This window comes from Mobula birostris, chromosome 8 (assembly GCF_030028105.1).
Source record: "Mobula birostris isolate sMobBir1 chromosome 8, sMobBir1.hap1, whole genome shotgun sequence".
NCBI classification, from domain to species: Eukaryota; Metazoa; Chordata; class Chondrichthyes; order Myliobatiformes; family Myliobatidae; genus Mobula; species Mobula birostris.
This window is the reverse complement of record NC_092377.1, coordinates 36,552,412-36,568,387: the sequence shown is the minus strand read 5'-3', so window position 1 is coordinate 36,568,387 and position 15,976 is coordinate 36,552,412. Positions and strand designations below refer to the sequence as shown.

Genomic DNA, 15,976 nt, shown 5'->3' with positions numbered 1-15,976 from the left:
ACGTAAAAATTACACTGTTTCTATGATTAGCAAAGTTCTTGGACTTGGCTGACATTTGCTATAGTTTAGAGGAAGAGGAAATAGTCCTGCTAAAAAGTATAACAACTGTAAATGTCTTGATATGGTAGATTGCAAGATGTTTACCCTGCCTTGAGAGTCCAAAATAAAGGTCACAATCAAGAGGTTTGCTATTTGACAGAAAAAGGAGAAATATCTTTATTCTAAATGCTCTTAATCTTTGGAATTTACTGTCTACAAGGGTTATGGATGTCTGCTCAATGAGTATATTAAATATAGATGATGAAATATTGGATGCAGGTGATTTGAGGTACATGGGAATACCACAGGAAGTGAATTTAAGGTAGAAGGTTGGCTGTGACACTGTATATTGAAGAGCCTGAATAACCCACTCCTATTTTTATATCACCTTTTTACAAAATGTTATGCTTGTTTAAACAAAGGAAATCTCCAATGTCAGTTTCTACTTTACATCACTTTGCCATTTACACATAGCTTAATCTTCAGTGACTGACATTAAATTCATGCAAAGCCGACACTTGTACCTGATTCCACACAGTAACATTGACTTCACTGGAAATGAATATATATGCAACAAATAGAATCAGTAGACAAAAATTACCCATGAATTTTGCACTGGCAAATAATGGCAAATTTTATCATATGGTATTTTTTTTAAACTTTACAGGGCAATCCTACTAATATCAATGGAAGAAAGGCCAGATTAAAACTGTGGGCATTTTATTCAGGTGTATATGAGAAAAAATGTGTTTATTATGTAAATGTTAGTAATAATGGACCTTCTAATGCTGCCTATAATGGTATTATTTTGTACAGTGCTGATTATGTTTTGATTTAGTAAACAGGGGCATCTCATTTATGGGACCTGATGTGTACATTATACAAAGCTTAATCCATTGGGTGGTATTTTTACATTTAATTGCTAGAGTTTTAAATGTGGCAGAGGCATGTTTAAAACACCAACTATTCCATGATTTGCAAGGTCCATCTAAACCTGCGTTAATGTATTAAAGAAAGGAAAATACTCTGTTAAAAGTCCTTTGTCATTAACCAATTTGCTGTTGACAGAAGTTGATTCTAAATCAAAGTTTTTAAACACTCACCTTTTTATTCAGAGGCTGTTCTGTTGCATAATTCTTTCACACACAATGGAATGGGGACTCTTTCAGACATCCCACCCTGCAAAAACTCATTTCAGGGAGGTAGCACCCCCGTCCCCCACAACCCCATATCTCCCCCCCCCCCAGTCGACCTCCAAGGGTGTATGTAATACTTTGTTTAGTTATTTTGTCTAATCTGTAAACCAAGTTGGGTATATGCAGAAAATGTGACATTAAAATATATACTTACAGTATATTATATTATCATATTTATTCTATTACAATTTTAAGCAAGTCTACAGGGAGTTTGGCCTCATCACGTAGGACATCAATAGAGTAGCTCCTTAGCAGCTAGCCAGCTAGTTTAAATAACATTAGCTATGCTAATAAACGAATGACAACTGTTAAACTCATCTCAACATGTCTTTTACATTTTAACCCACCACGGGCAATAAAAAAGTCACTGTTGCAAACAGTGCAGCGAGAAACACTGTCATTATTTTTGAGGTCGACTGTAAAGCCTGCCCACAGAGAAAACTGACAGGTCTACTTAGCACGAAGAGAGACCAATCAGGATGCTTGCTCTCGCTCTCCCTCTCAAAAAAAACGATTTCCGGGATATGGTATATAATTTCCGGGCATCAGGGAGTTGCTATCAATACGCAGCAGACTCCCGGAACTTCCGGGAGAGGTGGGATGTCTGCTCTTTGGGGTCAATTTGGCTACTGGAGAGACATATTTTAATTAAGGGTTGTGTCTTTTGAAGCAAATTTGATAATCCAACACAGTTGCGGTCACATTACTGATTTTTGACCAAAAGAAATCTCGTGTGGTAATTGGATCCATCAGATAATCCCAGGAGATAGTTTGCTAATGGTCACTGGTCCTCTCTGAACAAGCATTGTGAAACTTGACGTTGCTATTTTTGGTAAACTATTCAGTTTTAGCTAATTAAATTTCAGCAGCAATTCACCAGTGTTTAATCTAGAGATGGTATGCTGAATATCTTTGCAGAAAGGCACATTCCCAGTTTCTCTGATCCATGTCATTATTTTCTTTCTCGCTCCGATGCATTTTTCCCAATTTACTTAACCTTGCACGAGAAATATATTTTCAATCTTGTATATTAATTCTGTCAAAGCACATAGAACAGTACAGCGCAAGCACAGGCCCTTTGGCCCATGTCTGTACAACTGATCGAAGTAATCCCAGTTGCCAGCATATGCTCTCTATCCCTCCATTTACTGCTTGCTCCCATATCTGTCTAAATGCCTCAGCTACTCTGTGATACTGAGCTCCACATCTCCGTAATTCCTGATGTGGTGTTAATTATTATTTATATTTATACCTTGTGATTTGGATTCCCATTTCAAGCAGGAAAGTCTCTTGTCAACTCTACCAGTCCTGTATATTGAAAGCATATTGATAACGGAGAGAATCTGTCTCCTACAGTTCTAATGTTATCATCGTAATTCTTTGCAATTCTCTGTATCCTATGACAAATAGGCACAGTGGCAGCATAGATGATAAGACCATAAAACAGAACAGAACTAAGCCATTCAGCCCATCGAGTTTGCTCTCACACTCCATCATGGCTAATTTATTATTCATCCCAACCTGATTATCTTGCCTTCTCTCTCTGTGGCCTTTGACACCCTGATTAATCAAGAACCTATCAACCTCCACTTTAAATATACTCAATGACTTGGCCTCCATAGTCGCCTGTGGCAATGAATTCCACAAATTCACCACTGGCTAAAGAAATTCCTCCTCAACTCTGTCCTTCTATTTTGAGGCTGTGCCCTCTGATCCTTGACTCTCCCGCTACAGGAAACATCCTCTCCACATGTACTCTATCTATGCTTCCCAATACTTAACAGGTTTCAATGAGATCCCCCTTCATTCTTCTAAACTCCAGTGAGTACAGACCCAGAGCAGCCAAACACTGTTCATGCATTAACCCTTTCATTCCCAAAATCAATTTTGTGAACTTCCTCTGGATCTTCTCCAATGCCAACACATCCTTTCTTAGATATGCAGCCCAAAACTGCTCACAATACTCCAAGCATGGCCCGAAAAATGTCTTAAAAATCCTCCACATTACATCCTTGTATTTATATTTGAATACTCTTGAAATGAATGTTAACATTGCAGTTACATGTACTACTGATTCAACCTGGATATTAACCTCTAGGGAGTCCTGCACATGGTCTCCTGAATCACTTTGCACCTCTCCCCATTTAGAAAATAGTCTGCACCTTTATTCCTTCTATCAAAGTGCATGACCATACACTTTCCTACACTGTGTTCCATCTGGCACTTCTTTGCCCATTCTCCTAATCTGTCTAAATCCCTCTGCAGACTCCCTGCTTCCTCAACACTATCTGCCCACCCCCACCTATCTTTGTATTGTCTGCAAAATTGACCACAAAGCCATCAATTCCAACATCCAGATAACTGACCATGTGAAAAGCGACTCCAATACCAACCCATGTGGAGCACCACTAGTCAGTGGCAGCCAACCAGAAAAATAATACCAAAGGCTTTTACCTTGTTTATCAGCCTCAAGTGTGGCATTTTGCCAAAGGTCTTCAGAAAAATCAAGTAAAACGACATCCAATGATTCTCCTTTGTCGATCCTGTCTGTTATTTCCTCAAAGAATTCCAACAGATTTGTCTGGCAAGATTTCCCCTTAAGCAAACCATGATGACTTTGGCCTATTTTATTATGTGCTTCCAAGTACCTCAAAATCTCATCATGATAATGGACTAGAACTTAGAAGAGTACATCACAGAAACAGGCCATTCAGCCCACAATATTGTGCCAAATCAGCTAAAAAGCAAATTAAGAACATGCAAACACTAATTCCTCCTACCTACACCATGTCCATATCCCTTCATCTTCCTTACATCCATGTGCCTGGCCAAATGTCTCTTAAAAGCCTCCAATGTATTTGCCTCTACCATCATCCCTCACATCCCCTTGAACTTACCCCCTCTCACCTTCAATGCATACCCTCTCTTGACTCGATCTGTGCCTCTCATAACCTTGTAAGCCTCTATCAGCTCTCCCCTCAGCCTTTGTTGCTCCAGAGAAAACAACTCAAGTTTATTCAGCCTCACGTGATAGCACACGCCCTCTAAACCAGGCAGCATCCTGGTAAACCTCTTCTACACCCTCTCCAAAGCCTCAAAATCCTTCCTGTAGTGGGGTGACCAAAACTGGAAGCAATACTCCAGATGTGGTCTAACCAAAGTTTTATAAAGTTGCAACATAGTCTCCTGACTTTTGAACTCAATGCCTCAACTAATAAGAGCAAACATTCCATAAGCCTCCTTAACCATCTTATCAACCTGTGTAGCCACTTTCAAGGAGCTATGAATTATGGCCTCTCTGCTCAGCAACACTGTAAAGGATCTTTCCCTTAACAGTGTACTGTCTCCTTGCATTTGCCCTACCGAGGTGCAACACCTCACATTTATCTGGGTTAAACCCGACCTGCTGTGTCTCAGCCCATATCTGCAACAGATCTATATCCTGCTGTATTCTTTTCCAGTCTTCTACACTATCCACAACTCCACAAAACTTGGTATTATCCACAGATTCACTAATTCACCCATCTACATTTACATCCAGGTCATTTATGTACACTACAAACAGCAGAGGTCTCAGTACAGATCCCCGTGGAACTCCACTAATTACAGACCTCCTACTCGAATCAGTCCCTTCAACCACTACCCTCTAGCTGCTACACACAAGCCAGTTCTGAATCCAGGCAGCCAATTTGTGGCGGGTCCCATGCATCTTAATCCTCTGGATTAGCCTCCCATGAGGGACTTTGTCAAACACCTTACTAAAGTTAATGTAGGCAACATTCACTGCCCTACCCTCATCAGTCTCTCTCGTCACCTTGTCAAAAAACTCACTTAAGTTGGTAAGGCACGACCTGCCACGTACAAAGCAATGTTAGCTCTCCCTAATTAAGCCATGGGTTTCCAAATGCTCAAAAATCCTATCCCTAAGAATTTTCTCCAGCAATTTCCCTACAACTGACATGAGACTCATCTGTCGATAGTTCTCAGGATTCTCCCTTGTTCCCTTCTTAAATAGAGCTACAACATTAGCCACTCACCAGTCCTCCACTCGCCTGTAGCTAGAGAGGACACAAAGATACCGGTCAAATCCCAGCAATCTCATCTCTTGCCTTCTTCAATAACCTGGGGTAAATCCTATCAGGCCCTGGGGACTTAGCCACCTTAATACTCATTAGGAGACCCAACACTTCCTCTTCCTTGACGTCTAAACACCCTAACACATTTATACACTCAGCATTGATCTCCCTGTCCTCCATATCTTTTTACTTGGTAAATACTGAAGCAAAGTACACATTAAGTACCTCACTCACACTCTCTACATCCAAGCAAATGTTTCCCCCTTTATCCTTGAGTGGTCCCTGGTTATCTGCTTACTCTTGATGTATGTATAGAATGCTTTGGGATTCAATTTAATCATATTTGCCAAGGACTTTTCATGGCCTCTCCTGTCTTTCCTAATCCTCTTCTTTGGTTCTTTTCTGGCTTCTTTATACCCCTCATGTGCTTCGTTTGATCCTGACTTCTGAAACTTTACATATATTTCCTATTTCTTCTTGACTAGATGCATCACGTCTATGGACATGGAAGGTTTCTTATCTTTCTACCCCCGTCCTTTCTTCCAATAGGAACATGCCTTTCCCGTACTCTGCGCAATTGATCTTTAAACACCCTCCACATGTCTGCTGTGGACTTGCCCAAAAAAAAGCTGTTCTCAATTAACGCTTCTTAGTTCTTGCCTTCGCAATTTGCTCTACTCCAATTTAAAACTCTCCCACAAGGACCATACTGTCCTGAAAGTTAAGGAGTTGTGGTCACTGTTCCCTAACTGTTCACCCACTGAAAGGTCAGTCAACTGGCCAGGCTCATTACCCGACACCAGGTCCAGTATGTCCCCTCCTCTCATTGGACCGTCCACATATTGATTTAAGAAACCTTCTGAGATGCACTTAATAAATTCTGCCCCATCTGAACCCCTAAACTAAGATGATCCCTGTTTATCTTAGCAAAGTTCAAATCCCCCATGACAAAAACCCTATTAATTCTTTGCGCTTTTCCTTAATCTGATTACATAATCTGTTCCCCAATGCCCCGGTGGCTATTAGGGAGTCAGTAGTACAATCCCATCAGTGTGATTACACCCTTCCTATTCCCAAAAGGACTCCACGTCTGATCCCTCCATTATGTCTCCTCTGAGTGCAGTTGTGATATTGTCCTTGATTTGTAATGCAATTCGGCCCCCTCTTTTACCTCCTCCTCTATCTTTTCTGAAACTTTTCAGTTACAGTTTCAACATTGTAGTTCTATGTACTGATTCATGCTCTAAATTCATCACCCTTACCCTAACATCCTGATTATAGGATTAAGGACATGCTCTTAACTCCTCAAGACTGATCTGCCAGTGAGATCAATAGTTGCTATGTGACTACCCCGATATAATTTTTGTCCCATATTCACTAATGTCTGTAGTTTGCACAATCTGTCAATTTTAGATTTTCAGAAAACTAAACTTCATACTTAAAACATTTTCCCACACACTTGAGTTGCTCAGTTGTAATTGTTGCTTAATTATGTAAAGCTTAGCTACAACCTATTCAACCAGGTTGAATATTTTCAAGAGATTTTACAGTGAGTAGTCCTTAGCATTGAAATTTGCTTAATATCCATCATTAGGAAATTGCTGAAATCTATTTTTTTGGGAAGTAGAGCCAAGACATTTAGAAAATCAAAATACAATCAAATAGAATCAGTATAGTTTTATAGAAAGAAAATTTGTTCAATAAATTTAATAGCATTCTTTGATGGCCAAATAAATATGGTGGATCAAAGAGAACCAAAAGATCATTTTCCTTCAGGCATTATTATAATAAAAGGTTACGATGCAAAATAAGTGAGCTCCTGACATAGACATTAACAGGGACAGAGGAGTGGCTAATTGGTCAAAAATAGAAAATGAGGAAAAATGGATTATTTTCAGATGGAAACTAGAGGGATACTCAGGATTACTGCTGTAGTTTCTATTTTTGACACTCTACGTCAATGACTTGGAGGGAGCGATTGGGTGTATTGTAGCCAGTTCTGCTAAAAAGTACAAAGATATTTGGAAAACAACATTGCAGAGCAATATAGCCAAATTGAGTGAGTGTGCAAAAAAATTGTCAGATGAAGGTCAATGTGAGAAAGAATGAAGTTAAGGGCTTTGATTGGAAGAATAGTAAAACAATATTATTTAAATGAAAGACTATAGATGCTATGGTACCGGGGGACTTGATTTTCATTGTACTGTGCACGAAATGGAAAGTTAACATGCAGGTATGTGAAGTAATGGAGGAACCAATTTAGAATCCATTATTAAGGATGAGGTTTTGGGGTACTTGGAGGCACATAAAAAAGGAAGGCTAAAGTCAGCATGGTTTCCTTAAAGAGACATCTTACCTGACAAATTTGTTGGAATTTTTTGTAGGAATAGTAGGCAGGATAGACAAAGGAGAGCCAGTGGATACTGCATTCTTGGATTTTCAGAAGGCCTTCGATAAGATGCCGCACATGAGCCTGTTTAACAAGATAAGAGTGGATGATATTACAGGAAAAATTCTGGCATGGACAGAAGATTGACTGGCAGGAGGCAAATCATGGGAATAAACGGGATCTTCTCTGACTAGTGACTAGTGGTGCTCCACAGATATCAATTTTGGAACTGCTCCTTTTCACGAGAAACTTTATCTCTGTGGGTCACAGATCATTTTTATTTTCCAACCAGTTGTGGAAACTTCAAAGTGGATTTAATTCAAGGTCAAAGCAAACAGATTTCAGACAATCAGTGTAATGGGAATAGCAGGAAGATAAATTTGAGGCCAAGGTCAGATCAGCTATGATTTCATCCAATGAAGCAGTAGGCTTGAAGGACCACATGGCTATTCAAGGTCCTGTTGTGTTTTTATCAATTCATTGATTTCAAATAGACACATTTCAGTAGGGCATCCTTCAGTAGGTCTTCCCCTGATACAACATGACAGGGATACTCTACACTGACTGCCTTTTTCCTCTCCTGGCAGTCACCCAGCTACTTACCTCTGCAACTTAACTGTGACTGTCTCCCTGTAACTCTTGTCTGTTGATCCTTCAGTCTCTCGAATGATCAAAAGATCATCCAGCTCCAGTTCTCTGACATGGTCCGTAGGAAGTCAGATGTACTTTTCACAGGTGTAGTCATCAGAGACACTGGAGGACTTCCCATATCATGCCAGAGAAGCGCACCACTGCCCTGCTATCGTTCCCATGGGGGGGGGGGGAGGCGGGAGGGGAGGGAGAGGGGGAGGGGAGGGGAAGGGAGAGGGATAAAGGATAAAACCAGGTGACAGAGAAGCTAGGTAGGTGGGGGAGTGGGGATGAAGTGAGAAACTGGGGATGATAGCTGGATAAAGGGCTGAAGAAGAAAGAATCTGATGGGAGTGGAAAATGGACCATGGGAGAAAGGTAAGGATGAGGGACATCAGAGGGAAGTGAGAGGCAGGTGAGGATAAGAGAAGGAGTAAGAGAGGTGTCAGAATGGAGATTGGCAAAAGAGAAAAGGGGGAGGGGGGAGAAATGGATGTTCACACCATCAGTAAAGAGGCTGCCCAAACAGAATATGAGGTGTTGCTCTTCCAACCTGAGAGTGATCTCATTATGACATGTTGGAATGGAAAATGGGTGGCCACTGGGAAAGCCCCTTTTTATGGTGAACAGAGCAAAAGGGCTCAATGAATTGGTCAGTTAATATACATTGAGTCTCAGTGATGTAAAGGAAACTGCACAGGATACCATACAACTTTGACATACTCACACGTGAATGGTCGCCTCACTTGGAAGGAGTGTCAGTGGCCCTGAATGGTGGAGAGGGAGGATGTGTAGGGACAGGTGTAGCACTTACAGTGGGAAGTGCCAGGACGAAGATGAGTGATGAGAAACATGGGGACAAGGAAGTTGCATGGAGAACGATAGTGTGATCCCTACAGAAGGCAAAGAGTGGAAAGGGGAGGGAAAGATGTGTTGAAGATGGTGGAGGTTGTGGAGAGTGATAAGTTGGAACCGGAGGCCTGTGCAGTGGTAGGTAAGGAAAAGAGGAACTGTCCTTACCTACCTGTTATGGCTGTAGGGAGATGAGGCGAGGGCAGATGTCTGGGAAATGCGGAGGGGAACATCGATGGTAGAGGAAAGGAAACGCCATTCTTTGAAGAATAGAATGTATTGTCATGAAAACAGGTGTGGTGAAGATAGATAAACTGAGAAAAGGGAATAGCACTTTTACAAGTGACATGGTGGTATGAAGTACGCATAGTCAATATAGTTGTGAGTCAGTAGATTTATAAAAGATATAAGCAGGCAATCAGGATGATGAGAAAGGGGAGAGAGTTGTTTAAGATGGACAAAGTAAAGCTGAGAGCAGGGTGCAAGCTGCAGACATGGTTGATGAGATTGATGAGCTCAACATTGGTGCAAGAAGCAGCACCAATGCAGTCATTGATCTAGCACAAAAAGAGTTGGGGATCATTCCCATTGTATATATCAAATATGTACTGTTCCATGTACCAACAAAAAGGCAGGCATAGCATGGGCCCGTGGCTACACCTTGGGTTTGGAGAGGGACTGAAAGAGAAATAGTTGAGGCTGTGGACCAATTCTGCCAGATGGAGAGGAGTGCTGCTGGAGGGCAGCTGCCTAGGTCTGTTCTCTAGAAAGAAACAGAAAACCTTAAGACCTACATGATGGGGGATAGGGTTGTGTAGATCACTGACATCATAAAATGAACATTGGAGGAACCACCAAATGCTGAATGTTGAAATGGATTCCTGGTTTTTACCTGGATTAAGCCAGCAGTTGGTTTCCTTTCCCAATCATCCGAAGGAAAGGAACCATCTCCACATGCTACAAAGCATTTTTAGAATCTTCCTGTGGAAATTGTTTTGCAGTTTTCCTCCATATTAACACAATGATTTCTGCTTTTCAGATGCAACAACTGGAGAGGCAAGTAATGGATGCCAACCGTCGTGCTGACAAGGCGAACCAGCAGGTGGTGTATAAACAAACTTGATTGTTCCAGTGTGACTCTAGCACATTCACCTCCCTGTGATTTATGGGAACTATCTCAGCGCAGATGGTCACTACTCACTAAACAGCATTGATCTTCATTGAGGCCCTGAAGGACATAAGTGAATCTCTTGTTGTTTTACAACTATTTATAGTGTTATGAGCTTGCCATTACTGCCACTATCATATCCTAAAATCAGATTAACTAAATTATTTTAATTTTAATTAGTTTGTTCAGACTACTGCTTTTTGGTCTAGTAACTTAACCACTGTGCTACACACCTCAAAGAATAATGGGACTGAGCAGAACTAGCATTTATTTACAAAAAAGGAAATTATATTTGACTTATCTGCAAGAGTTTTTCAAGGGTGCAACTAAACTAGTAGGTGGATTGTACGTGGATTTTCAGAAGGTGTTAGATAAGATCCTGCACAGGAGATTGGCTGCCAAGTAGAGCACACGGAAATGAGGTGATTTACGGACATTGACTGAGGATTGATTATTGTGAGTAAACAAAGAACAGAAAAAAGTTGATGGTTTTCCATTTATTATCCCGTGACTATTAGGGTCCTGCTTGGGCTCCAACCAGTCACAATATATCAGTGATCGTGTTGAGGAAATGAAATGACAGATTTCTAAATTCGCTAATGAAGCTAAGCTTACAGAATTGTAAGTGTAGAGTGAAACAGGTGTTCAAAATAAATGAACAATAAACAGCTATTTAGATTAACCCAACCCTAATCCCATTTTACTCACCCACATTCCCTTGAGTTAATGCAAGAGAATAAACTATGGAAGATCAAACACAAACGTGAAAAATATGATCACGTTCACTTCGGCAAGAGATTGGGCAGTGCTGATGTTCAAAGGGGCTTGGGTGTGCCTGGACACAAGTCACTAAAGACCAATATTCAGGTGCAGCAAGTAATTAAGAAGGCAAATGGCCTTACTGCAAGAGAATTTGAATTCAGGAGAAAGCAACATGTCTTGTAATTATATAAGATCTTAGTGAGTCTGGAGTACTGAAATGTCGTGGTCTCCTAATGCAATAAAGGATATATTTGTCATACAAGGAGGGCAGCATATGGTTATTCGACTTCTTGTAAGGATGGCAGATTTGTCTAATGACTACATTAAAGCCTGATGAGATCATCTCTCTATCCTCTCCAGAGTCTAGGGGATTGAGAGATGATCTCACCAAAACATACAAATTTCTTTATACAGGCTAGATACAGGGAGGTCTTTCACCTGACTGACTAGACATTCCTGTTTAGGACAAAGAAGCATAGTTTCAAAATAACGATAGGCAGATTTGGACTGAATGAGAAGGTCACTCAGAGGGTCATGAATCTTTGGAACGCTTCACTGCGGAAGGCTGGAAATCATTATGCTCAGTCAAAGTGGAGATCAGGAGATTCAGTAAACCGAAGGATGTCAGGATAGTGCTTGAAAATGCCACTGAGTAGATCAGCCATAATCTTAATGATAGAGGAGAAGGCAAGAAGGGCTGATCAACTACCATTGCCCTGACTTACATTCTTATCCACTAAAGAGTTCACAGATCCCTTTGTTCTACAGCACAGAAATAGGTCCTTTGGCCCATCTAGTCCATGCCAAAACCATTTAATCTGCCTACTTCTGTCAACCTGCGCTGGGACCATAGCCCTCCCTACCCCTAACATCCATGTACCTATCTCAACTTCTCTTAAACATTGAAATTGAGCCTGCATGCACCAATTGTGCTGGCAGATCATTCCATTCCCTCTTGACCTTCTGAGTGAAGAAGTATTCCCTCATGTTCCCTTTAAACTTCTCACCTTTTACCCTTAACACTTGACTTCTAGTGTAGTCCCACCCAACTTCAGTGGAAAAAAGCTGTTTGCATTAAACCTATCTACACCGAATGTTAAGAGGCCTGAACAGATTAGATATGGCAAAGTTATTTCCCATGGTAGGGGATTCTAGTACAAGAGGGCACAACTTCAGGATTGAAGGGCATCCATTTAGAACTGAGACGCAGAGAAATTACTTTAGTCAGAGATTGGTAAACCTGTGGAGTTTGTTGCCATGAGTGGCTGTAGAGGCCAAGTCATTGGGTGCATTTAAGGCAGAGATAGATAGGTTCTTGATTATTCAGGACGTCAAAGGGTATGGGGTGAAGGCAGGGGAGTGGGGGTGACTGAAAGAATTGGATCAGCCCATGATTGAATGGCGGAGCAGACTCGATGGGCCAAATGACCTACTTCTGCTCCTATATCTTATGGTCTTATGGTCTTGTACCCCTCATAATTTTGTATACCTCTATCAAATCAACTCTCAATCTTCTATGTTCTAAGGAATAAAGTCCTAGCCTATTCAATCTTTCCTTATAACTCAGCTCCTCTAGACTCAGCAACAACCTTGTAAAATTTTCAACCTTATTTACATCTTCCTGTAAGTAGGTGACCAAAACTGCACACAACATTCCAAATTAGGCCTCACCAATGTGTTATACAAATTCAACATAACATCCCATCTCCTGTACTCAACTGATTTATGAAGGCCAATGTGCCAAACTCTTTCCTTACAACCCTATTAACCTGAGATGCCATTTTCAACATATTATTCCCAGATCCCTTTGTTCTACCAACTCTTCAGTACCTTACTGTTCACTGTATAAAACCCACCCTGGTTGGTCTTACCGAAGTGCAAAACCTCGCACTTGTCTTCATTAAATTCCATCTGCCATTTTTGGCCCATTTTTCCAGCTGATGCAAATCACTCTGCAAGCTATGATAACTTTCCTCACTGTCCACTACACCCCCAATCTTGGTGTCATCTGCAAATTTGTTGATCTAGTTGACCACATTATCATTCACATCATTGATATGGATGACTAATAACAACGGACCCAGCAGCGATCCCTGTGGCACACCACTAGTCACAGGCCTCCAGTAAGAGAGGCAACCCTCTACTACCACTCTCTGGCTTCTCCCACAGAGCCAATGTCTAATCCAATTTACTACCTCATCTTGAATGCCGAGCAACTGAACCTTTTTGACCAACCTCCCATGCAGGAAGTGGTCAAATGCCTTTCTAAAGTCCATGTAGACAACATCCACTGCCTTGCCTTCGTCCACTTTCCTGGTAACTTCCTCAAAAAACTATTAGAAGATTGGTTAGGCATGTCCTACCATGCACAAAGCCATGCTTTCTATCCTTAATCAGTCCATGTTTATCTAAATATTTATATATTCGGTCCCTTAGAATACTTTCCAATAACTTTCCCACAACAGATATCAGACTCACCAGCCTATAATTTCCTGGCTTATGTTTCAGAAGTTCAAGGTTCAAAGGTTCATTTATTATCAAAGCATGTATCCACATACATCACACCAGAACATTAGTGCCCAAGCCCCCTCCCTCGCACAACAAAACAGAAAAGAAATATGCCATTAAAAAACATAAAATATAAAAACCATAAATCTGAAAAAGTCCACAGTCCATGAACACAATAGTCCAATCCATAAACACAGAACAATGATACCATCCTATGATATCACCAACATTCATCAAAAGAGAGGGACACCACATGAGGCAGAGAGGCCTACCCGCCTGCCACAGTGAGCCAGACAGCAATAGGCCGCTCACAGACTCCTCGGCAGTGATCAAAAGGAAGACAGTCAGTGCTGAACTCTCGCTTGTCTTCTTCATTCGCCTCGATGTCTCAGTCTTCCTCAGTGCTTTAATTGGCAGTGATGCGTGCTTTAATCAGCAAAATGGTGTCTCGAGTTTCTTCACATCGAGGCCATCTGAGGACATGCTCACTTTCTGGAATCTTCTTGGAGACAGCAAAGCACTGAGTTACTCAATTGATCTCCAAACGGTAAAGCACAGGCTCTAACAGTCCCAGAAACACATCTGAGGTGAAAAGCAGATGTAAAAGAAGTAAAAAAGACATTTTTATGAGCTAACTGGAAGATGTTGACTGTGGGAGCATTATGCACTGGCGCCATCTTGACCAGAAACCAGCCTTTTTTAAACAGCGGAACAACATTGGCTATCCTCCAATCCTTTGGTATCTCTCCTGACGCTAAGGATGGTTTACATATCTCTGCTAAGTCCCGCACAATTTCTGCACTTGCCCTCTGTAGGATCCAAGGGAAACACCTTCTCAGGCCCTGGGGATTTATTCAGTCTAACTTGTCTCAGGATAATCTGTACACAGACCATGAAGTTGATGCGGCTTTGCCTCACTTCTATAGAGTCTGTGTCCGCCTCCCAAGTAAATACAGATGAAAGTCACTTATTTGAGATCTCCCCCATCTGTTTTGGCTGCACACATGGATTACCATTCTGGTCTTCCAGAGGACCAATTTTGTCCCTTGCAATCCTTTTGCTCTTAGCATATCTCTAGAGACCCTCGGGATTCTCCTTCACCTTGTCTGCTAGAGCAACTTCATGCCTTCTTTTAGCCTTCCTGATTTATTTAAGTGTCCTCTTGCATTTCTTATATTCCATAAGCACCTCATTTGTTCCTACTAGCCCATAGCTGCTATGCACCTCCTTTTTTCTCTTAACCAGGGCCTCAATATCTCTTGAAGACCAAGGTTCCCTGTACTTGTTATCTTTACCCTTTATTCTGACACTCACATATAAGCTTTGTACTCTCAGAATTTCACTTTTCAATGCCTCCCACTTACCAAGTATAGCTTTGCCAGAAAACAGCCTGTCCCAATCCTCACTTGCCAGATCAGTTCTGTTACCGTCAAAATTGGCCTTACTCCAATTTAGAATCTTAATCTGCAGACCAGACTATCCTTTTCCATATTTACTTCAAAACTAGTGGCATTGTGATCACTAAATGCAAAGTATTCCCCAACATAAAATTCTGTTACCTGACCTGTCTCATTCCCTATTAGCAGATCTAGTATTACACGCTCTCTTGTCAGGACTTCTATGTACTGATGAATATATTTGACAAGCCCTATCAAATCTAGTGCTTTTACAATACGGGATTCCAGGTCAATATATGGAAAGTTAAAATCCCCATTTATAACAACCTTATGCTTCTTGCAACAGCCTGCCATCTCTTTACAAATTTCTTCCTCTAAGTCCCTAGGACTGTTGGGTGGTCTGTAATATAGCCCCATTAACGTGGTCCTACCTTTAGCCCTCAGTTCCAGTCAGAATGCCTCACTAGATGAGTTCTGCAGTCTGCCCTGATGGACATTTTCCCTGACTGGTAACACCACCCCTCTTCCTTTAATTCCTCCCACTCTATCACTTCTAAAACAATGGAACCCCAGGATACTGAGCTGTCGATCCTGTCCCTGCTGCAACCAGGTCTCACCAATGGCTACAATGTCATAATTCCAGGTGTTGATGCATGCCCTGAGCTCATCCGCCTTTCCTACGATACTTGCGTTGAAATATACACAGCACTGGTCACTAGTCGCACCGTGCTCAACCTTTTGATTCCTAACCTTGTCTGAGGTCTTGCCAACATCTTTCTCCACAACCTGTCCACGAACTGTTCTGACACTCTGTTTCCCATACCCCTGTAACTCTAGTTTAAACCCCACTATGCAGCACTAGCAAACCTTCCGACTAGGGTATTAGTCCCCCTCCAGTTCAGGTGCAAACTGTTCCTACTGTACAGAATCCGCCTTCCCTAGAAGTGAGCCCAATGTTC

General features: G+C 41.4%; 1 protein-coding gene across 1 annotated transcript in view; it reads left to right on the top strand.

The window, feature by feature from the left end:
• LOC140201237 (pleckstrin homology domain-containing family H member 2-like) overlaps nt 1-15,976 on the top strand; it is a 140,226-nt gene that overhangs the window by 38,869 nt on the left and 85,381 nt on the right. The window contains exon 3 of the mRNA XM_072265007.1: nt 10,222-10,284. Coding sequence (XP_072121108.1) covers nt 10,222-10,284 — 63 coding nt within the window. The remainder of the gene's footprint in view (nt 1-10,221; nt 10,285-15,976) is intronic.